This window comes from Podarcis muralis, chromosome 2 (genome assembly GCF_964188315.1).
Source record: "Podarcis muralis chromosome 2, rPodMur119.hap1.1, whole genome shotgun sequence".
Classification (NCBI taxonomy): domain Eukaryota; kingdom Metazoa; phylum Chordata; class Lepidosauria; order Squamata; family Lacertidae; genus Podarcis; species Podarcis muralis.
The window spans coordinates 106609266-106634419 of NC_135656.1; the positions used below are offsets into that span (position 1 = coordinate 106609266).

At 43.8% G+C, this 25154-nt stretch overlaps 1 protein-coding gene and 1 long non-coding RNA gene across 2 annotated transcripts; one reads left to right on the forward strand and one right to left on the reverse strand.

The window, feature by feature from the left end:
* Positions 1–985: 985 nt before the first annotated feature.
* LOC114592127 (uncharacterized) lies at positions 986–6950 on the forward strand. Its single transcript, XR_013391047.1, has 3 exons — positions 986–1038; positions 4866–5239; positions 6641–6950. It is a non-coding gene; the product is annotated as an uncharacterized LOC114592127 (long non-coding RNA).
* Positions 6951–13954: 7004 nt separating this feature from the next.
* LOC114590938 (olfactory receptor 2AG2-like) lies at positions 13955–15026 on the reverse strand. The gene has a single exon (XM_077920548.1). The coding sequence runs from the start codon at positions 14861–14863 to the stop codon at positions 13976–13978; it is 888 nt and encodes a 295-aa protein (XP_077776674.1). The 5' UTR covers positions 14864–15026; the 3' UTR covers positions 13955–13975.
* Positions 15027–25154: the final 10128 nt, after the last annotated feature.

Here is a 25154-nt window from a genome sequence, read left to right on the forward strand (position 1 = left end):
CAATAGGTTCAAAAGGACAGGTCAGTTTGATGATGGCTGAAAATGGAGGGTACCCCTGGGTAACACAGCAAATGCACAAATACCACTTCAGGTTCATGATCTGGAAACGAAAAGGTAAATGTAGAGGATTCTACATAAACACCAATGGGTAGAGCTGCAATCACATAGCTTACAGAATTCCTTAGAGCAATGTTTCCATCAACAACTTCTAAATTAAGGACTTGGGACCAATTTCCCAAAGGTCAAAAGTCACCAAGAATACTTTACTAGATATTTTAAACTTTGAAGTGCCTGAGGAATGCAAATATTGGTCTTTAGTTCTTCCTCAGGTGATTTTCACCATGCTGCCAGGAGAACTAAAACTGGTGCGTTCTGAAGAACTCTCCAGCCCTAGCCCCTGAGACCAAAGGCTGAAATCATCATGGGTGAAAACAAAACAAAACAAACTAAGATGACACAACTTAGGGCTTCCAGGACTGAGATGCTGCTATTTTGAAGAGCATCCTCATTTCAGTAAATCAGGATACCTGATGTTACAAGGTATTTCTATTAATCAGTATAGCTTTTTCATGGATTTTATTTAGAGCTGTTGTTGCCTCCTCCATCCAAAATGTCCTACAAAGTCTTTTCTATATGGTAAGGTAAAAGGTAAAAAGGTAAAGGACCCCAGTCAAAGGTGACTGTGGGGTGAGGCACTCATCTCGCTTTCAGGCTGAGTGAGCCGGTGTTTGTCCGCAGACAGCTTTCCAGATCATGTGGCCAGCATGACTAAACTGCTTCTGGCGCAACAGAACACTGTGACGAGTGCCAGAGCGCATGGAAACACTGTTTACCTTCCTGCCACAGCGGTACCTATTTATTTACTTGCACTGGTGTACTTTTGAACTGCTAGGTTGGCAGAAGCTGGGATAAAGTGATGATACTGTGGTCTAAACCGCTGAGCCTCTTGGGCTTGCCGATCAGAAGGTCGGCGATTCAAATCCGTGTGATGGGGTATACTCCTGTGTCTTCTATATATCCAGAAATGTGCACATGAAGGTAAGTGGTTTTGTTTTTGCTTTGGTGAGGCTTTTATTGAGCGAAGGCTCTTGATAGTACAGATGTATAAGCATTTCCCAACACTAGAAAAAAAAAATGGCTGCCTAGGTCCTGGGGTGGCAGTGAATGAAAAGGAAAGTAGAATCAACACCATGCCTAATAGCAACTAGATCCAAAATAAGTGATGCTCAACAAGATTCAGCCTTGAAGCACGAGATCTAGCCACAGCCTGGAAAAACCCACAGCCATTATTCAATTCGTAAGAAATGGACTAGATGGGTACTTCATATTTCAGAGATGCAGATACCCTAGTGCAGCCAACATGCCACGTCGTCATCATGAACAACACCATCAGTTTATATCTATACCACTCTTTGGCCAAGCCCCCACAAGGCAGTGCACCGACGAATACAAAATGGGGGGAAATGCTAAACCAAAGTGCAATACGATCAAACAATAAGAACCTTCTTCTTTGGCGATCACTTGTAGCTGAGTAAGATTGTCTTCCATAAACACAGTCTTAACAGTGAGTCCATAAGTGACTGTGGAGGCCAATTCTGGATCCACACGTCCTTCCACAGTGGGGACATTGGTTTCTGGGTGGGAGTTGATCATGGTGAGGGTTTGCCAAGCGTGCCTTCCTCTTAGCATATTTCTCCCTTGCGTCCTGAGTTTGAGTGTCTTCAAAGCCCATGACACCTTTGGTAAAGGCTGCTCTCCAATTGGAGCGCTTGCAGGCCAGTGTTTCCCAGTTGTCGGTGTTTATACTAATTTTTTTTAGATTTGCCTTGAGACAGTCTTTAAACCTCGCAGTTATAAGAATGCAAAACAGCAACAGCAAAGGCGCACCACAAACAACACATTACACATTCATGACTTGAATATGTGCTCCCACCACAAACACAAGGGAGTTCAGAAACAACTGGTTTCCAGGGTGAGGCTGGCTGGGTTCACCTTCTGGCCCCTCAACAGGTAGCAGTTTTCTAGTCCCAGGCACAACAGCAGGTGCAGTAAAGAGGGGCTGGGGTGGCTGAAGTTGGAATCCACCTCCCAGCCAGAAAACGGTCCTATTACTGCTGCTTGCCACATGTTGGATGGTTTTGAGCATGGTCATTTCCCACTTCTCACCCCACCCCATGTAGCATGTTGCACACAGTGAGCAGTTCATCTGAACCACCCACCATGTGCACAACCTGTGAAATCCCACATCATATGTAGAGAAAACTTGTGCTCATGGCAAATAAGGGAGGATTGTTCAGTCACCAGGTGCACTGGGCAGTTCAGCTTAAGGCAGAAAAAGTCAACACTAGTCAAGTACAGCCCAGGCTATTCTGCTTTCCAACTTTGGAAAGGTCCTTGCGGACATGCTTCCTGACAACTTGCCACTCTAAAAATGTGCCACAGCAGAATTGGAGACCTTTGACCTGCCAAAATTGCACCTGCTCAATAAGCTACAACAGCCAGTCCACATGCAGAGTGGTCGTGTTAGCTGATCTGCAGAGATGTATTTCTGTGTTTGGGAGGAGGAGGGATGGCTGGCCCATGAAAGAACTGGAATGAAGGGCACTCTTAATGGGATGGTGAGATTCCATGTATTCTTTCCCCTTGAATCATGGAATTGTAGAGTTGGAAGGGACCATGAGGACTGAAGAAGTAGCTAGAGAAAGAGAGCAGTACAAGCAGCATTCAAGACACACAAAACACGCACTTTAAAGGAAACACTGAAGACACTCACAGATACTTAAAGCATATTTAGGATGCTTTTCCTAAATGAAGACATCATTTCCTCCCACCTTGTAGGAAAATTTTAATATTTTATTTATTTAAAAACTACATTTTGAATGTCTCCCAGGGAACTATTGTTACTGGAAGTTAAGAAGGTGGAACCGAGGAGGTCACATGGGTGTGGTCAAAGGCGTGGTCACAAAAATACTGCTGTTGTATAAGCACTTAGTGCCTAACTAAACCGAAAAGTGTCTAACCTTGGCTTAGAAGCAGTCCCTCCTGTCACAGTTTGTCGTGTGACAGGTAATGTCACAATAGCCACACATTACTCAGAAGTAAGGTAAAGGTGAAGGGACCCCTGACCATTAGGTCCAGTCGTGGCTGACTCTGGGGTTGCGGTGCTCATCTTGCTTTATTGGCCGAGGGAGCCGGCGTACAGCTTCCGGGTCACGTGGCCAGCATGACTAAGCCGCTTCTGGCGAACCAGAGCAGCGCACGGAAACGCCATTTACCTTCCTGCCGGAGCGGTACCTATTTATCTACTTTTGCTTTGATGTGCTTTTGAACTGCTAGGTGGGCAGGAGCAGGGACCGAGCAACGGGAGCTCACTCCGTCATGGGGATTTGAACCACCGACCTTCTGATCAGCAAGCCCTATGCTCTGTGGTTTAACCCACAGCGCCATGTCTAACCTTGGCTTAGAAGCAGTCCCTCCTGTCACAGTTTGTAGGTAATGTCACATTAGCCACACATTACTCAGAAGTAAGCCCCACTAAATTCCTTGGGGATGGTCCCCAGATGGAAGTGGAGCCTAAAAGGTACCACACAGAACTTGTACGCACAATAGCTTCATGCATATGTTGTGTGTAGGCTGACAGTGGAGGCTGGTTCGTGAGGGCTGCCCCGCCAACCTCAGTCAGTCCTCAGTCAGACCCAACCTGCCAGTTTTGCTACTTCTTCCAGGCCAGTGGCAACATCCTGCTCTTTAGGCTCTGCATTGTCCTTGTGAAATTTGCCAGAGATGAGAGAGATGGGGACAAAATGAGAATGAGTTGGCTCTGCCTATCATTGACTCTGGTTCTGCTACTCTCCGTCTCCCTACTTTCCACTCTACTAATCCTGCCACTGGCTTTGAGTCCAGATGAAAGCGATGCCTCACATTCAATGCAATGATATAGTTTTCCTTAACTGAACACAGTAGATTAAGGTGACGTAGCTTAAAAGCCAAATCTGAAAAAAACAGAGCTTCTTCTTCTTTTTTTAATTTTTTTTTATTCAAAATTACAACAAGACATATTATCGATAAAAAGCTTGTGAATGTTTATTCAAAACCTGCCAAGGAGTCCAGTTCACTTTGTTGCGTCCTCAGATACTTTGTAAAGGGTTCCCATTCATCCTTAAACTCACAGTTATCCTTGTCCTGTAGCTTATATGTCAGTTTTGCCAGTTCTGCATAGTCCATCAATTTTTCTTGCCATGATTCTTTAGTTGGGGTTTCGTCAGTCTTCCATCCTTGTGCTACCAGAACTCTCGCGGCCGTTGTCGCATACATGAAGATGTTTTTCAACTTTTTTGGCAGGTCTTTCCCTACAATCTCCAACAAAAATGCCTCGGTTTTTTAACAAATGTTAAATGGAACATTTTCTTCAATTCGTTGTATATCATTTTCCAATTTTTTAAAATTACTTTACAATCCCACCACATATGATAAGATGTCCCCTCCTTTCCCTTACACTTCCAACATATATTTGAACTAGTTTTGTACATTTTTCCTAACTGCACTGGGGTTGTGTACCATCTGTACATCATCTCCAGAGCTTCTTGGCCATATGCCTCAGAGCTGCACCCATAGGAGGACTCTGGGTCAATAGACACTGCCTGAATCACATCTCCTGTCTTGGTACCTGTGGAATTCCAACAGCACCAATGTTTTTTGTTGTTGTTACAGAACATTAATAGTCAAATTAACATTGTATGGACTTCCTCGAGCTTTTCTTTTAATAGCCATGTAGCTAAAGCATTGGCCAAAGCTTGAAGGTTTTCTGTTTTGTTTGTTGGATGCAGCTATTTCCTTCTCCACAAATGTTGCCCTTTTGTCTTCAGGTCAAAGGGATCATGGGAAATGAGAATGCCACATCATGGACAGAGTTTCTTCTTGTGGGCCTCGTGCATCTGAGGACACCCAACGTCTTCTTTGGTGCAATTCTTCTCATGGTTTTTGTTGCTTTGCTGGGAAATGGTCTCCTCCTGATCCTAATCCAAAGAGACTCCTCCCTTCACGCCCCAATGTATTTTTTCCTCAGCCAATTGGCCTGCATAGATGTGGGCCAAATCCTCGTTATTGTCCCTAAAATGTCTGCGAACTTTTTAGCCCACAGAAACACCATCTCGCTCGGCGGTTGTGTGGCACAGATTTTCCTCACGTTGACCGGGGGAGGTGCAGAATGCCTGGTCCTGGCCGCCATGTCTTACGACAGGTACGTGGCCATCTGCAGGCCCTTGCAGTACCCCATCCTCATGCGGAGAACAACCTGCCTCACCATGACGGCTGGGATCTGGTCTTTGTCATCGCTTTCCATCATGCCCATTGCGATTTTTGTCCAGTCTCTGCCTTACTGTGGGTCAAATGTGATTGAGCATTATGTTTGTGATTTCCCAGCTTTACTGAAGTTGTCCTGTGCCGACACCTCTGCCTTTGAAAAACTGGTGTATTTTGATGACGTGGTCATACTTCTCCTCCCTATCTCAGTCATCGCTGCCTCTTACATCACCATCCTTGTGCAAGTGTTGGGCATGCGCTCAGTCAAAGGAAGACACAAGGCCTTAGGGACTTGCATGTCCCACCTGTGTGTGGTGGGACTCTTCTATGGGGCAGCTGCACTGACATACACCGTCCCAGTATCCTCCTATTCTGCACAAAGGGCCATGATCTACTCAGTGTGCACTACCATCATCCCCCCAATGCTGAATCCTTTTATATACAGCCTGCGCAACAGGGATGTTCTAGCAGCCCTAAGGAAACTCTTTCTGAAGCGTGCCCCTCATAAGTAATTTCTAGAGCCGAAACACCATTTCGCATAAGTTTGTAATGTTCCTGGGTCAAACAGCAGCCACTGAGAATGAGGAACAGTTTAATAAAAAGAGCTGTATTCAGAGTTGCCTCTTAGACCCTCTGTCTTCTGGGACGTGAGGCTGGTTTAGTAAACAAGTTTCCATGCACTGGCAGTAAAGGTAAAGAAGAAGAAAAGGTTCCAAATTATTTAAAAGGAAAAGAATTTGGTTTCATTACAAAAAGGATCATGCAGTCTTTGTGTACATTGGCTCCCAGTACGTTTCCGAGCACAATTCAAAGTGTTGGTGCTGACCTTTAAAGCCCTAAAGGGCCTCGGTCCAGTATACCCGAAGGAGTGTCTCCACCCCTATTGTTCAGCCTGGACACAGAGGTCCTGCACTGAGGGCCTTCTGGCGGTTCCCCTCACTGCAAGAAGTGAGGCTACAGGGAACCAGGCAGAGGGCCTTCTCAGCAGTGGCACCCGCCCTATACTACGCCCACCCATCAGATGTCAAAGAGACAAACAACTACCTGACATTTAGAAGACATCTGTAGGCAGCCCTGTTCAGGGAAGTTTTTAATGTGTGACATTTTAATGTATTTTTAATCTTTGTTGGAAGCTGGGGAGCGGCTGGGGAAACCCAGCCAGATGGGCGGGGTACAAATAATAAATTCTTATTCTTATTCTTCTTATTGCATCCTAAAATTGCTTTCAATATCTGCAAGTACCTTCAATGTTTTCTTTAAGGGGTGTGTGTGTGTGTGTGTTGCCAATGAGCAAGCAGGCAGTGACAGCTTCTCTTCCTCCTCCTCATCTCTATTATAGTTCGAGTGGTCATCCCTTCTGGAGTGGCAGAGCAAGAGGAAGGTGAACAAACAGTTTGCAGACATGAACAGGAGGCTGCTTGCTTGTTCCACATTTCACAGTCGGCTCAGTTTTACAAAACTCAAAGGAAAAGCTCGTTCACAATTTATATGGATAGATAAAGGAAGAATAATTTGAATAACTGGGGACATGCTGTAGTTAAGCAAAAGTCTAAGCTGGAATTGAAACATGCACAGCTGGTGAAAATTCAGAAAGACGGGAAATGAATAGAAATTAGGAAAAGGTATGTTATTGTGAGCAGCAAAGGAAGGAGAGAAAAGAAACATCTGGAAGGGGGATGGGAAACCAACTTTTAAATTTGTTTTAAATTTGAATTAATTTGTTGTTAATTTATTAATTTTTTTGAAAATCAATAAAAATTAATTGGCATTTTTTAAAAGAAGGAAACCCATTCATACGTTCTACTTTTGTAGAAGATATAAAGCTAGGCTTGCTATACTACCACTTACTTTTAAATTCAATCAAATTTACTTCTGGGTAGACATTATAGTAACTAGCTGGTATTTTTAGAGAGAAAGAGATCAAGACTTAAGAACTTCTGCAAACACTAGTCTTGTATTCCCTTGGAACCCCAGCAGCTTTCTTGAGGGTGGAGGTTGGTTTACCCTCTGTGTCTGCCAGGGCCCACTTAAGATTCCTACGATTTTACATCAACCTTGCAAATACCTCAAACACCTTATTGGCCAAACAAGCCTTTGTATCTCTTCAAAAGAACACCACTTGGCGTCAAAACCTATCTGAGATCCTGGTTAGATACACCCTACCAGAGTTTAATATCCTCAAACTGTGGAGCCCGGACAAAGTTCGGGAATGGATCCTGGAGAGAGACGCTCTGTTAGATATCACAAAAATACAGAACCCAGGGTCCTCCCACTGGTTTTCCCGACTGAAAACAGTCAAAACCTGCGCCAATTACTTGGCGAATATCACCAATCCCACCCTTCAGAGAGCCTTCACCATGGCCCGTTTTCAAACCATTCCTACGGCCTATCTGTCAGGCAGATATGCAAAAATCCCAGTAGAGCAGCGTATATGTCCTTGTCATATGAGAACCAAAGAGGATCTCACACATTACATGTTGTATTGTCCCATCTATTCGGCCTTCAGGGATGCGATGTTACAAACTATTCCCAAATCAATAGTCAACTCTGAGGACCAAGTAAAGTTTTTACTGGTGGACGCTGATCCACTGATTTCTCACGTGGTAGTGGTCTTTGTGGTGAAGGCTATGAAAACTAGGGTATGGTTCCTGGATGAAACGGTGAGGTCCCTCCCATTGCTCTCCTAACCTGTTGCTGTATCTTCTTTCCTGAATGGTGGGGTTCTTTTGGGTAGTTTCCTTGCTGGGACAGCATGGCATGAATTTTAGCTTACTTTTATAATTTTATTGTTTATCTTTTAATAATGTTTTATGGTATTTTGTGTAAAGGCATGGACCTCACAAATTTAATAAACTTCTTGTTGTTGTTGTATTCCCTTGGCATCTTATACCTTCTTCTCCTGCACAAGGTGAATGGCAAAAGGAAAACATCTTTAATTGCCTAATAAATGTGAATGTTCGCAAAGAAAGGTATAAACACAGCATTTGAGCTATAATCCCATGCACATTTACCCGAGAGTAGTGATAGAGGAGGAATTTGATTTTGTTTGCATTTTAAACTACCTAATTCAGACTTTTTGAAACAATATGATACACAATCGCTTTGAGGTCCTCTCCCCTAGCATGGAAGACGAAGAGCAGACTCCATTTGAGGATCTCTCCCTCATTACAGTCAATCAGGTATATGAAGACGAGCAGCAAAGTCAGTCCTCAGGGAATGTGCAGGCGACCTTGGAACGGACAGCTCACGGAAGAACCCCGACCAGACCTAAGAGGAGGCGTGTAGTGGTGATAGGGGATTCCCTACTGAGGGGAACAGAAGCAGTGATCTGTGGGCCTGACAAGATGTCTCGGGAAGTGTGCTGTCTCCCTGGGGCTAAGATCCAAGATGTAACTGAACGACTGCAAGGAATCATAAAACCCACTGACAAATACCCCTTCCTCTTGGTTCATGTGGGAACCAATGACACTGCAAGCAATAGCCTCCAGAGGATCAAAAGAGACTACGAGGCTCTGGGCAGGAAATTGAAGCAATTAAATGCACAAATTGTCATCTCATCTGTCCTCCCAGTTGAACGACATGGCCCAGGGAGAGAGGGGAAAATAGTGGAAGTGAACAACTGGCTTCGCAAATGGTGTAAACGGGAACGGTTTGGATTCTTAGATCACGGACTGCAGTTTCTTAAAGATGGACTTCTGGCAAGCGATGGGCTGCACCTCACAACGGTTGGGAGGAATGTTTTTGCCAAAAATCTCAGAAACCTCATCAGGAGGGCTTTAAACTGACTAATGTGGGGGAGGGAGACAGTGCTCCTGAAGGTAGGAGTCTATCAATTGATGAAGATGATAATCCAAATGTCATAGACCAAATGGAGCAAACAGCACACAGACCTAGTGGTGGGAGGAAAAAATCCTTAAATAAGAGACACGGGGGAATGATTAATGGACTTCAATGTCTGTACACTAATGCGCAAAGCATGGGAAATAAACAAGATGAGCTTGAGCTCTTGGTACAGCAAACTAAATATGACATAATAGGCATCACTGAAACCTGGTGGGATAAGTCCCACGATTGGAATGTAATAATGGAGGGATACAATCTATTTCAGAGAAACAGACCAGACAAGAAAGGAGGAGGAGTGGCGTTATATGTCAGGGATGTGTATACCTGTGAAGAGATCCAAGATCAAAGCCAAAGTGAGAGCATTTGGGTCAAAATTAAGGGAGAGAAGAATAACAGAGACCTCATTGTGGGAGTTTACTATAGATCCCCAAGCCAAACGGAGGACATAGATGATGCCTTCCTGGAACAGATGGCCAAGCATGCAAAAGGAAGGGAGATGGTAGTAATGGGGGACTTCAATTACCCGGATATTTGTTGGATGTCAAACTCAGCCAAGAGCATAAGGTCAAACAGATTCCTCACTGGACTTGCAGACAACTTCATTGTCTAGAAAGTGGGAGAAGCAACAAGAGGAACAGCCATTTTAGATCTGGTCCTAACCAATGTTGATGACCTGGTTAGTGGGGTAGAAGTGGAAGGATCATTAGGCGCGAGTGATCATGCTCTTCTGAAGTTTACTATACAGCGGAAAGGAGCAGCCAAGCATACTAGGACTCAATTTCTTGACTTTAAGAAAGCCGACTTCATAAAACTTAGGGAAGTGCTGGGTGAGATCCCATGGACAGTAATACTAAAAGGAAAGGGAGTTCATGATGGCTGGGAGTTTGTTAAGAGGGAGATAGTAAAAGCACAACTTCAGGCAATACCAATGAGACGGAAACATGGAAGGTGCCTAAAGAAGCCAGGGTGGCTATCTAAAGAACTTTTAACTGAGTTAAGATTAAAAAAGGATGTGTACAAAAAATGGAAAAGGGGGGAAACCACCAAAGAGGAATTCAAACAAATAGCCAGCACGTGTAGACACAAAGTCAGAAAAGCTAAAGCACAGAATGAACTCAGGCTTGCTAGAGAGGTTAAAAGCAACAAAAAAGGCTTTTATGGGTATGTTCGTAGCAAAAGGAAGAACAAAGAAACAGTGGGGTCACTCAGAGGAGAAGATGGTGAAATGCAAACAGGGGACACAGAAAGGGCTGAACTCCTCAATGCCTTCTTTGCCTCAGTCTTCTCCGATAAAGAAAACAATGCCCGACCTGAAGAATTTGGAGCAAATGATTCAGCAGAGGAAACACAGCCCAGAATAACTAAGGAGATAGTACAAGAATACTTGGCTAGTTTAGATGTATTCAAGTCTCCAGGGCCAGATGAACTGCATCCAAGAGTATTAAAAGAACTGGCAGATGTGATCTCAGAACCACTGGCAGTCATCTTTGAGAATTCCTGGAGAACAGGTGAAGTCCCGGCAGACTGGAGGAGGGCAAATGTACCTATTTTCAAAAAGGGGAAAAGAGAGGACCCAAATAATTACCGCCCAGTCAGTCTGACATCAATACCAGGGAAGATTCTGGAGCAGATCATTAAGCAAACAGTCTGTGAGCACCTAGAAAGGAATGCTGTGATCACCAATAGTCAGCATGGATTTCTGAAAAATAAGTCATGTCAGACTAACCTGGTCTCGTTTTTTGACAGAATTACAAGCCTGGTAGATGAAGGGAACGCAGTGGATGTAGCCTACCTTGATTTCAGCAAGGCATTTGACAAGGTGCCCCATGATATTCTTGTAAAGAAGCTGGTAAAATGCAGACTTGACTATGCTACCACTCAGTGGATTTGTAACTGGCTGACTGACCGAACCCAAAGGGTGCTCATCAATGGTTCCTCTTCATCCTGGAGAAGAGTGACTAGTGGGGTGCCACAGGGTTCTGTCTTGGGCCCGGTCTTATGCAACATCTTTATCAACGACTTGGATGATGGACTCAAGGGCATCCTGATCAAATTTGCAGATGACACCAAACTGGGAGGGGTGGTTAACACCCCAGAGGACAGGATCACACTTCAAAACGACCTTGACAGATTAGAGAACTGGGCCAAAACAAACAAGATGAACTTTAACAGGGAGAAATGTAAAGTATTGCACTTGGGCAAAAAAAATGAGAGGCACAAATACAAGATGGGGGACACCTGGCTTGAGAGCAGTACATGTGAAAAGGATCTAGGAGTCTTGGTTGACCACAAACTTGACATGAGCCAACAGTGTGACGCAGCAGCTAAAAAAGCCAATGCAATTCTGGGCTGCATCAATAGGAGTATAGCATCTAGATCAAGGGAAGTAATAGTGCCACTGTATTCTGCTCTGGTCAGACCTCACCTGGAGTACTGTGTCCAGTTCTGGGCACCACAGTTCAAGAAGGACACTGACAAACTGGAACGTGTCCAGAGGAGGGCAACCAAAATGGTCAAAGGCCTGGAAACGATGCCTTATGAGGAACGGCTAAGGGAGCTGGGCATGTTTAGCCTGGAGAAGAGGAGGTTAAGGGGGTGATATGATAGCCATGTTCAAATATATAAAAGGATGTCATATAGAGGAGGGAGAAAGGTTGTTTTCTGCTGCTCCAGAGAAGCGGACACGGAGCAATGGATCCAAACTACAAGAAAGAAGATTCCACCTAAACATTAGGAAGAACTTCCTGACAGTAAGAGCTGTTCGACAGTGGAATTTGCTGCCAAGGAGTGTGGTGGAGTCTCCTTCTTTGGAGGTCTTTAAGCAGAGGCTTGACAACCATATGTCAGGAGTGCTCTGATGGTGTTTCCTGCTTGGCAGGGGGTTGGACTCGATGGCCCTTGTGGTCTCTTCCAACTCTATGATTCTATGATTCTATATGTGAACCAAAGCACACCTATCTGTCAAAATTCACATGTCTTTGAATTTTGCAGAGCATTCCCCCCCGCCGAATCATATTTCAAATGGCATATGCTAGACTAGATGGGCCATTGGCTTGATCCAACAGGCTCTTATTATGTTTTTTGTTATGGTTTTATGGTCTGTGATAAGGAATTAGATTGGGTGAGTTTCCATTGTACTTATTTCCATCATTATTCAGTTTTTTTCATCACAACTATCCTCATACCTCTCTAAAAACACACAGAGTACATTTACAACGGTCTTAAATAAAATCAATACTTTAAAAAAATATTTTATTGTTATTTATGCAGCTCCTGACAACTTTGAGTTCTTGTCCACAAAAAAAGAAAGTAAGGGTACAGCTTTCAAGAATAATATAATGCTCAGTAAAATACTGTATATTTGATCAGACTAAAGTTGTACCACAACAGCATGAGAAGCCATACGTGTGTGTGTTGACCTTTCCCCCAGCCCAGACTTTACTGGGGATCAATGCTATTCCCCCTGCCCTTTCATTGCCCCTGCCCCTATTCCTATTGTACCTACCCCAAAATGGTAAATCTCTCTTGGGGGGAAAGCCACTGTAGCAGGCAGAAAATTCTGGCATAAAATAAAGGATACCTTTTCTTTATAAGACGAAACAACTTTAAAGGTCCCCAGCACTAAAAACCTTTGATCTGCCTAAAATTGTTCAGCATTAATCCACTCTGGATTTGCTCCTTTGCCTGCAAATTTCATCCATTTCTGCAAAATTAGAAACAAGTTGTAGCTGTTTGTAAATTCATAATTTTAGTGAATGGGGAAGACGGGGACACAACTTTGTTTTTTAGCAACTCTAATTCCAGTCCCAAATAATGAGTCAAATTTGACAGACACAGAGAGGCTCCAAAACAGGTCAGTCTGCTTTCCAAAGCTACAGATTAATAATAATAATAATAATAATAATAATAATAATAATAATAATAATTATTATTATTATTATTATTATTATTATTATTATTTATACCCCACCCTCCCCAGCCAAGGCCGGGCTCAGGGCGTCTAACAAGCAATAATAAAAACAAGTTGAATGAATACAACTTAAAAACAAGATTAAAATACAACATTAAAATATTGAGACAAGTTGAATCTTGTGGCCAGTGCATACCACCAGGGCCATGTTGAACTAACTGGTCCCACTAGTGGAAACCAGAGAAAGGACATAGCACATCATAGCTTTCCTTCCTCTCCTTCCCCCCAAATCGATTCAAAATTGCTTTTTGAGTAGATGTGTCTAGGATTGCACTGTTAGTAATGGATATATATGAAATAAATCAAAGGCTCTTCTTCAGAAACATAAGGACATAGTACAGGTGAAGGGTGTTCTATATTTGTGTGCAGCAACTGCTGAGAACTTGTGCATTGTGACTATTATTCATTTTTCAGTTAGTGCAACAAGCAGAGCATACATTAAAGTGCACTGAAAAAAATTCCAGAGGAGTCTCTGTGTTAGCTTCTCACTGCAAAAACAGTCAAAGGGTGCTGTGGTGCCATAAAGATTGACAAAGCTTCCTTGGACTCAAGCTCACTTTGTACGTAATATTTGGGAGAAAACTGGAAAGTGGGATTTGAGTGGAAATGAAATGCAAAAATGACCATCAGTGATCATCACACTTTCAAAGTTTGCTAAAATGGGCGCATCTTTTACAGTAGGGGTAATCACTGAGATGATTGTATTAACGCCTGCACTGGGGCAGGGAACTATTAATGAGAAACAGTGACAAAGAAGCATCTGATAAAGTAGGCATACGTCCATGAAGATTCTGAACATAATGACTCCGTTAATCTTAATGGGGCAGCAAGACTTCCTGATGACATTTCCTGGGAGGTTATTCAAGATGTGTTTTTCCGGAACGTTTTCTTCAGTGCCGCCAGCACATCCCGATTCCTCAGGCTGTAGATGAGAGGGTTCATCATGGGAGTGATGATGATGCAAAACACAGAAACCATATCATCGTGGTATGGCATTTGGTAGGACCTGGGTCTCAAGTATTTGAACATGGGTGCCCCATAAAAGAGCCCCACCACGGTCAAGTGAGACAGGCAAGTGCTGAGAGCCTTGTGGCTCCTTTCAGAAGAGTGCACCCTCAAGACCGTAGCGAGAATGCACACATAGGAGGCCAGAATGATGGCCGAAGGGAGGATCAGCAGAAGAAAGCCAGTAAAAACCAGTGTCTTTTCCAAGCGAGATGTATCAGAACAGGACAACTTCAGCATCGACGGGAGGTCACAAAAGATGTGATGGATTACATTGGAGCCACAGTAGTGCAGTAGCCGCACGTACATGCTGGGTCCCAAGGCACCAAAGGCACAAAACCAAACCACCGCGGTCAGGATGAGACAGACAGTTCTTCTCATGAGGACCGGATATTGCAGGGGCTTGCAGATTGCCACGTACCTGTCGTAGGACATTGCTGCAAGGATTAGGCATTCTGCGTTGCCCATGAGCAGTACGAAAAATATCTGGGCTGAGCACCCAGTCAGTGAAATGGTGTTTTTCTCCCTTAAAAAGTCCACAAGCATTTTAGGGCCGATGGTGAGAGTTTGAGAAATATCTATGACAGACAACTGACCAAGGAAAAAATACATTGGGGAATGGAGGCCAGAGTCCACGTGGATCAGGTAGAGGAGGAGGCTGTTTTCAGAGAGGACCATGATAAACATCATGACAAACAGAGTCATGATGACACTGGGTGATTTTGATTGGCTCAAAAAACCCATAAGAATGAATTCTGACCAAGATGTTGCGTTGTTCTTTTCCAGGACCTCTTGAGTTGGCTTGCTTGAATCTGTAGAGACAAGGAGAGACAATGATAGGGAAGGTAGTCCTTGAGTGCTGCCATTTTAGTCTTACTATTTTCACTGAATGTCATTCTTTCTTTTTCTAAGAGAAGAAATGTGGTAGTAAAGTCTTCAATGGGAGTACCAGAGAGGAGATTGCAGCCGTCTTATTCCTCCTCCAGTCCTACTGCTGCAGTGCTGCTTTGAACTAAGCCATGGCATCCCAACCCAGACTCATGCTGTAAACCCAGTTAACAAACCTTGGCTACAGACTGTGCTCTCTTTGGTCTGAATGGCATGCTAAACCAAACCGTGACTTAGCTCACAGCAGCATGGGAGGAGGAGGAGTGGGTGTCAGGAAAAAGCAGCAATGAATGAATGAACACGACAGACTTGCTGCACTGGAAGTGAAGGACAGGGGGAGGCAAGAACAGAGTTCAAATCTTCCCACTGCTGATGCTACTAGAGAGCATGCTGTAGCATTGAGTGCTGTCCGATGCTACAATTGTGGACAGACTGGGCATCTACAGCGGAACTGTAGGAAGCCGCGACAGTCAAAAGGAGCCAAGAACAGCTCAGCGAAGCCTGAGGCGTCAAGCAAAAGCCGTACCAAGTGCCAGGTGAAACCTGCAAAGGCTATGATGGCGAAAGGAACCACGCCAGATGTTGGGAACTCGTTCATAATTGACACAGGATGTACAAAACACATGTGCCCGCACCGAGAACTGTTTTCGACGTTGAAGAAGCAAAGCTTCACTGTGAAACAGGCCAACGGTCAGGAGCTGGAAGCGACCGGAATTGGGACTGTGTATCTTGAGAGTCTGAACTTGACTATAAGTGATGTTTACCTGGTTCCAGAACTGAGATTTAATCTGCTGAGTGTGTCGCAGATTGCGAAGAAAGGACTGAAACTGTCCTATGATGCTAAAAGATGCAAGATCTACAAAGATGGAGAACTGTTTCTTACTGCTAGAGAGAAAGATGGACTGTATTTGTTGACTTTTGATCAAAGTGATTACATGGAATGTAATTCTTCTGATTCTAACGCAATTTCTCTTACAGGTGTGACCAACTCGAACACCAGGAAGGTGGCCAAGAAGGTCGACAGAGCATTTCAGCGGGTGTATGCTGATGTGATTGGTCCTCTAGAACCATCTAGGGGCGGTGCAAAATATTACCTTGTGTGTGTGGATTGTTTCACAAATTATTCTTGGGTCTATTTGATGGAGAAACCGCAAGAAACTTTAGAAAAGTTTCAGGAGTTTTGTGACAAGGTTAAAAATATGCATGATGCTAACATTGATTGTCTTTTCACAGATGACAAGCAAGTTTTTCTGTTACAGAAGTTTCAGAAGTTCCTGGATGGAAAAGGGATAGACCACAAAGTTTCTGTTTCGCCCGAAGCGTAGAACAGAGGGGTCTGTGTGAAAGTGAACAAAGAATTGCAAAAGGGGATGAATGCGCAATTGCTAAGTTCACATTTGCCACATGAATATTGGGCCGAGTCGCTAGCGTCCTATCTTCACGTGTGGTTGAGAAAGGTCTCAACAGAGTTGGGATGTTCTCCTTTTGAGAAGCTGTTCAAAAGAAAACCTTCTGTTGCCTATTTTAAGGTTTTCGGGTCTCATGTGAGAACAGAAGCTCCAGGTGGAGTAAAGAATGCCAGAGGCATTTTTGTGGGTTATGAAAAAGGTCTCTATAGAGTAATTTTGTCTGAATCTGGTCAGGTGATTATCACAAAGTTTCTAGAGAGTGCTCCAGAAAAAGAGCGGGTTGTAGAACAAACATTTCCCACAGGTGGCAATTCAGCTGATGATGATGATTTTTCTGATGTCACAGATTACAGTGGTACTGATGATGACAGTGATAGCTCAGAGAGTTCAGTTGACACAGTCATTGAGAGGAAATCTCACACGATGGATAGACCTTCACAGGTGAAGGAAGAACCACTGTTAGACAATGCTACTGGTTCTCAACAAAGTCCAGAGGTTGAACCAGTGAGCAGAGAAGATCAGCACCTCATACGCAGGTCTGAGAGAATTAAAAAGGGTGTACCACCAAAGAGGTACTCAGAAGAGTTTGCTAACATAGCTGTTGCATGTGTTGCTATTGTTAACAACTCAAAGCAGGTTAAAGCAGTGTCCAAGTCAGAGACAAAGACACAACAGAGAGTAGCAAGCCAAGGTAATGCAGATGCACTCATTCCTTGGAAGCCAGACAACCAGAGAGGTACACTGGTGAAACCAGTGGTGGGGAGTTCCAAGGGTGGAACGGAAACAACAGGGGACTGTTATATGTATAACAACTGTTTGTTTTCTTCTCTGGATCATGTTTTGCCCATTGATGCTTTTGGGGGAGGATGTCAGGAAAAAGCAGCAAGGCAAAAGCCAGCTGCAGGTGGCTGGAATGCAAAACAGGATGTTGCTGTCTGGAGATGTACTGTTGGAGAAAAGGTGGAGTCTTTTCTCTGTGCTGAGCACCGGATGTTAGCTCAGTGTGTCATCTGACCTGTGCTGGAAGTGCAGGGGCGGAGTGTGTGTCTCTTCTAATGGAGTCTGAAGGGTGCAGTCACAATTCTATGTGCTGTTGAATGACAGGAATAAAAATGTAAAAAGGACTCCTGTCTGTCTCATTTCATTTCCCTGGGGAGAATGCAGGGAGGGAGAGAAGCAGAGAAGCAGAGGGTGTGTTCTTTCTCACGACTAATGAGAAGAATCGCCGGATTTGTTTACCTAGCCTGCCGGGGGTCGCAGACGGAAGGTAAACACAGTATCTCGCTCAATTGCCTCGGGGGAGGCCAGTTAACCTCTGACTGTGAGCTGAGATACTGACAGTGGGGAAGGAGCAAAGTGGTTGCAATCTCATCTCTGGGAGGCCTCGCGCTTTCGCTGACCCATGGTTTGGCTTAGCGTTGCACATGAACTACCATATTTTTCGCTCTATAAGACGCACCAAATCACAAGACGCATCTAGTTTTTGGAGGAGGAAAACAAGAAAAAAATATTCTGAATCTCAGAAGCCAGAACAGCAAGAGGGATCGCTGCGCAGTGAAAGCAGCAATCCCTCTTGCTGTTCTGGCTTCTGGGATAGCTGTGCAGCCTGCATTCGCTCCATAAGACGCACACACATTTCCCCTTACTTTTTAGGAGGGAAAAAGTGAGTCTTCTAGAGCAAAAAATACGGTAGCTCATTGAGTGGAATTATGAATTAAGTAAATGCCTGTCATTTCCAGGGCCGTTTTTTTCCAGCTGGAACTCACTGGAACTCCATTCTGGCACCTCCCAGGTGGGCGCCATTGCCATTCTAAGAGAATAAGGGAAGCGTTTGTGGTGAGTTCTGGCACCTCTTTTTCTAGAAAATTGGTACTGGTCACTCCATTCTAAACAAAGGAGCCCAGCGTGTGGTGTTATTTAATTCAAGCAAACATGATTCAGAAGAAATGCAATCTGTTGTCCCAGTTAACAGTCAGTGAATCAAGTAGCCCCCCCTGACAGGTGCATTTATTACAGCCATAACAGCAGAAGCCCTTTTCACATCTTACAGAATGTAGCGAGGTTCTCAACTGTGAGAGGCGAGCCCTGCAAATGCAGGTGTGAAAGTTATTTGCACATTATTATGATGATTATTTATTAAATTTGTATACCGCCCTATACCCATGGATCTGAGGGCAGTTCACAACCTGAAATTACAATGTAAAAAGCACAAAATAATAATAAAAATATAGGATCCTGCTTCCCTCCCCCATTCTCTATTACACACATACATACACACAAATTTTAAGTGTGAAGAGGACTATTAAATGCCATCCTACCTTGACTTACCTCAGGGGTGAAGGACCTGTGGCCCTCCAGTTTCCTAGCAAATGGCCAGGGATGATGGGAAGTACAATCTGTCAGTATCTGGAGGGACAATACTAGTTTATATAAAAGAAACGTAGGCTATACATTCCTCGATAAACAAATGAGAAAATGTTTGCGCAACTCATTTCATTAGCACAGCACATAAAACAACCAGCTCAAATCATCTGTTTTATTTTTACTGCTGGATTACAGGTGTAAAAGGTGTACCTGTATCATTGTGAATCCTTAAGGTGGCAATGGGAGGACCCCACATTTCAATATCTCCCGAAAACGGAGATGGTCTTTGTTATTTCACGGCACTTTGGTGCTTAATCTCTGTTTTGGAGATATTGCTCAATTCTAGACAGCTTTTGTTGGTTAAAAAAAGCAGGCTCTGCTCCCATCATCCAAGGGAAAGTCTCTCATTCTGTAGGGAAAACAGTCCCAAGACTTCAATTAAATGGCTGATAGGAGAAGCAAAATGGCTCTGAATAAGTTTTACACTGGCAGGTGCCCAGCAGTTCTACACATCAGCCCTTCTAACAATTTGCAGGACAGTTTCTAAAAAGGAGGGTGGGGTGGAGCTTGCTTTTTTGTTGCAACTACTTGTACATTTTTAGAATTCACTTTCTGTGTACAGTCATACCTCATGTTATGTTTGCTTCATGTTATGTTCTTTCAGGTTATGTCCTGCTGCAACCAGGAAGTACCAGAAAGGGTTACTTCCGGGTTTCGCCGCTCACGCATGCGCAGAAGCACTAAATCATGCTTTGTGTTGTGTATTGAGTCAAAGGATTTTATATCTGTATTATTATTGTCTGTATTTGCATTAGGGTAAAGTAACTGCCTTTTGGTTCCAGAGGGTACAGCTACTATTGGTTCATTTAAGCTGCTGTATTTGGATCCTCTGTCTTATTGGTTCCCTCCAAAAGGCAGGACTGTGATTGCCTGATATTGTTCCCTCCAAAATGTATCCTTTCTAGCTAGTTCCCTGTCCCTATAAATGTAGCTCTCCCCTCCTCAAGTGTCAGTCTTGTTTGCTTTAACAAAGAAGTGTTACTAGAGAACTGACTCCAGCATATTATGTCAAGAGAGCTGAAATCACAAACCCCACGTCACAACACTTTGCGCATGTGCAGAAGCGTCAAATCACGCTGTGCACCTGCGCAGATACGGGGCTTCAGGTTGCGCTCTTTTCATGTTGCGAATGGGTCTCCGGAACGGATCCTGTTCACAACCAGAGGTACCACTGTAATTGCTTTGTTTTAGCTGAGATGCACAGTGGTGTGGCATTTTTATCATATTCTTAGTTTCTTTTTAGGAAATTTTACTGTTGTGTTTTTGTTGCTTTTATGTAAACTGTGCAGATATTTTATTACATAAAGCAGTAAAAAATGTGATAAATAAACAGCATCTGAGAAACATGCTTATGGCTCATGCAACTCCTTATGTCCGGCTTGTGGGATTCCAAGATGCATTGGGGTGGCCACTGAAAACAGGATGGTGGACGAGAAGGGGCTTTGGTGTGATCCATTGGGGTTCTTGGGATCTTTGGGGTCCATGGATCATGGAGTGGAAACTTATCCATAGCTTCGTTAAGTAGCTGCGTGTCCTTGTTTGGTAATAAATCATTTCATGCCAGGAGATGACCAGAAGGAAAGGGGGAAAAAAAAAACCTGGAAGAAGAGGGGGATAACACCCACTTTGTCGAGTGGCAACTCAGGCAACTAGGTTTGAAAAAAGTTGAAATGTCTTAGAAAAGAAAAGCCTAGTTACTGGTGGGAGTCAGTCAGTGTGGTGTGTGGTGGATATGTCCATAAATGTATATATGCATGCATGGATTGCAAGTGTGCTGTGAGTTTGTAGGGTGTGTGGTGTGTTTGTGGAATGCCAGCTATGGCCACCCCCACTTTGACCACGCCCAGTTGAATGCAGTCCTTGGGGTGGTGGAGAGTCCTATTGTGTGTGAAGGAGCCAGGCCCTGTGACCAATAGGACTTTGCAGGACTGGGGCCTTCCTAAGTTTGTTCTGAAGAGGCAAGGCGTAGCCTCACAGGTGAGGCCGATTGGTAACTCACAGCACCTGGTGGTAAGAGCTGGGAAGGGATATAAGGTCAGCATTTCCCTTCGGCTCTTTGGCACAGCAACACGCTTCCTGCCTTGCTGCGTTTGGCTTCTTGCTTCCTGATCCTTGAGCCTCAGCTTCTTGACTCCTTGCTTCCTGCCCCTTGGACCCTTGGCTTCTTGACTCCCAGCTCTCTGACCCTCGGACTCTTGGCTTCCTGACTCCTGGCTTTTGGACCCCCTTTCCTGCTCCCACCCCGCCATCTTGCCTCCGGTCCTGACATCCCCTGCTGGGACTTCGATCGCCCGTGAACTGGACCTTGACACCTATTCTCACACTGCCCAACACCTGAGCATGGAACATATGACTCTTCCGCTGTTTTGTTGTTCAGTAGATGGGTAGGAACACCACCATCCTCAATATTATGCCCCTATCTGGACAGGATAGCCTAACTAGTGTTGTCTATGCTCTGGTAACCTCAATGTCAGGCTGGAGCCATCAAGCGAACAGCAGCAGCTGCCAGACTTGGACGGCAGCCCAGGGGACGAAGGGAGGTTTGTCATGGGAAGATCAGAGGAAAGGACGGGGGGGAGTTCACAGCCCAGAGAAACACAGGACTTAGCAGACCATAGCTTGTCCGAACCAGTTTGCAAACCTCTCAGCGTGCAAGAACGCAGAAGAGGAGGGATACAAGAAAAGGGGAAATTGACATCACAGAAATGATGGAAGAGATTTGTTTTCACGCGTAGTTTCCAGAGGAAGAGGAACAACGCTGAGGATTTAGTTGAGTCATCATCAGGGTAGCCATAAGTCACGGGGGCAGAGAGCTCCGGACAAGTGGCATGTTTTTTCTGGAATAAAACCAACTTTTAATTGACTGTACGTGTATGCGTCTTGCTGCCGCTACACTCAACGTTAGATTACTGCAATGCGTTATATGTAGGGCTGTCTCTGAAGATTCAACAGAAACTTCAGCTAGTGCAGAATTCAGTAGCCAGGTTGCTCACTGGAGCAAGAGGGTTTGAGCATATTACACTGATCCTGGTCTGACTGCACTGGCTACCAATTAGTTTCTGGGCCCAATTCAAAGTGCTGGTTTTGACCCATAAAGCCTTAAATGGCTCAGGACCGCAATACCTCAAGGACTGCCTTTTTCCATATGAACCTACCCGGACCCTGAGTTCATCTTCTGAGGTCCTCCTTCGTGTGCCGCCTCCTTGAGAGGTCCGGAGGGTGGCAGCACGAGAACAGGGCCTTCTCGGCAGTGGCTCCCCACCTGTGGAATGCTCTCCCCAGGGAAGTTCGCCTGGCGCCTTCACTACACACCTTTAGGGACCAGGCAAAAACGTTCCTTTTTAACCAGGCATTTGGTTGATCTGATTTACATCCTATGCCCTTTAAAAATTTGTTTTTTGTGTGTGTGTTTGGGGGGGAGTGTTGTTTTTATTTTTATTAGGTATTTTGTGGTTTTATATCTGGATTTTATTCTGTGAACCGCCCTGAGACCCCCGGGTGTGGGGCGGTATATAAATTCAATAACTAACTAAATAAATAAAACAAAATATTATCAAATACAGTCCAGGAAAATGACAGCATTTTCAGACTGTGATTGGTAAAGTTACAGCAACTTTGGAATGTGAGTTGTAGGAAGTTTTCACTTTTGAACTGCATTAAAGTTCGGTAACAATTAAAATCTTGGATTTGGAACCAAATTCCCTGAAGATGGAGTCGGCTGAACATTTCTCCATAGAGATTAGAAATTGTATATGTGGCGGGTAAGAAATACAGGTCCAGGTTTGAATGTTTCAAAATTTTAAGGCATCTATATTTTTCCTGCCTCTAGAAACAGGGAGCCAGGGGGGCTAAGCAAACATTTCGCTGTAAATGTAAGTTAGGAAATGTTGCTTTTTCAGGGAGTATGAATTGGTTTTGTTTAGGGTTTAGAATTCAAAAACTTAAGTATGTGAAAAGGAAGCAAAGGCATAAGAACCTCTGTAGCGATAACATCCACCCTCTGCTTTTGAATATAAAAATATTTTCAGTGTATCTCATTAATTTAAAATGACAGGTCTCCCCCCCCCCCCGAAGAATGTAGTGCAAAGCATTTTTGAAGTATAAGAAGAGTTGACTCGTAACCCATTTTAATTGGATCACAGCGCATAGTTTGATCAGCCAAAGAGAAAGGAGGAACAATATTTAATTAATTTGCAGGAGCAACAAAATGTTTCAAAGGAGCATTTGCAACTAAATTCCTTTTTTAAAGCCTACCCTTTCCTCTCTTACTCAACAGCACCAGCCAACACAGGTATGTAATTCTTAACTTTTGCAGAGGCCATACTTTATTTGGGTGGTATCCAACTTAGTCCTACTCAGAGAAAACCCATTGAAATTAAATCACCTAAATTAATCATGTCCAGTAATTACAATGGGTCAACTTGGAGAAGGACAACCATCAGATGCAATTTTTTTGCAATTTGATGTTCCATAATGTTCATTCATGATAACATCCACTTTCTTATACACAAAAAGTCTATCATAGAAGAGCAAATTGAATCAGAAAATGTATGTACATACAGGAATGCTTATGAACAGTGTATTCCGTTCTCATGCTGAGCTTGGGCAGGATGCAGAGCTTTGCATATCTGTAAAAGCATTATAAAGCTTTGAAATATGATCCATTTGGGGCATTCATTCATTACTTCTTTCATCCAACCTTTCATTTATACTCCTGTACAGGCTGCTAGATGGGACGCGGGTGGCGCTGTGGGTTAAACCATAGAGCCTAGGACTTGCCAATCAGAAGGTCAGCGGTTCGAATCCCCGTGACGGGGTGAGCTCCCGTTGCTCAGTCCCTGCTCCTGCTAACCTAGCAGTTCGAAAGCATGTCAAAGTGCAAGTAGATAAATAGGTACCGCTCCAGCGGGAAGGTAAACGGCATTTCCGTGTGCTGCTCTGGTTCGCCAGAAGCGGCTTAGTCATGCTGGCCACATGACCCGGAAGCTGTACGCTGGCTCCCTCAGCCAATAAAGCAAGATGAGCACCGCAACCCTAGAGTCGTCCACAACTGGACCTAATGGTCAGGGGTCCCTTTACCTTTACCTTTACATCCCAACTATTGGCTGTTTCAAAAGAGGGCATTAGGGCTGGATTAATCTCATGTACTTCACTCTCTTTCTCCCCCTAAAACAGAGGGTTGGTAGGGCTTTGAGGAACTCTTCCAAAATTCCTCCCAGATTTGGGTGTTCCAAATGACCGAGTCTTCTTTCCAAAACAGAATAAATGGGAATTAGATTTGTCTGTCACTCCAGCCAACTTTCCCATTCACATGTATTCATTAATGAAACACTGCCAAAAAAAAAAAGGGGGGGGTGCGCGTTCGTGTCCTGGCATTGTACATTCAGTGGCATCATTACCATTTTTGTGACTTTTCATTGCCTCGTAGGATGCAGGGATGGGGAGAATTTACATTCTGTTTGCACATAAAGGCAAATCTACCTATTCCGCACTCTTCAGAAACCAAAAGCACAGCCATCCTTTGACTTCACACTACATCTGAATTTTGCAATTCACTTCTCTGGTTAAATAATGTTTGCATACCCGCATAAACTAGAGTTAATGCATATATTAGTGAGAATGTATTATACTACCAGAAATTGCCTTGTGGAAATGTTTGTATTAGGCAAAATTGTATACACAAAGATGGGTATTGGGAGAAATTCGCATTAGAATGCTGCTGAAATTTCACTGGGCCTTTAACATTAAACAAACTACAAAGTCTAATGGAAATGGGGAGAAGTGAATTTAAAGCTGGCCGGAGTGTGGGGGTTGGTGGGGAAAAGAGATTTCCCCATTCCTAGCGGTATAACACATGTATGGATCTGTATAATAATAAACCACTATATTAAAAAAATATTCATCCAACTATACACAGGATCTCATCAAAATTGTGCTTGTGTGTTTTATCTACCATGCATACCTGTACTGTATTCTTCTGTTTGGAAGTTAATTTAATATATTGTCCTAGTTAAACCAGAAATCAGATGGAGAGGAAGCATGGAGCAGACCAGGTAAAATAATCATGGAGTAGCATGTTTGATGTTTTATCGTGTTTTTAATATCTGTTGGGAGCCGCCCAGAGTGGCTGGGGAAACCCAGCCAGAAGGGTGGGGTTTAAATAAATTATTGTTGTTGTTGTTGTTGTTGTTGTTGTTGTTGTTGTTGTTATTATTATTATTATTATTATTATTATTATTATTATTATTATTATTGAAATCTTCTCATGCCTAAGAATATAGCTGCAGTCACGGAAACAAGCTATAAGACTGACG

What these genes read in the sequence shown, in the direction of transcription:
- LOC114590938 (XM_077920548.1), bottom strand. Translation starts at nt 14,863, where the DNA reads ATGGGTTTTTTGAGCCAATCAAAATCACCCAGTGTCATCATGACTCTG.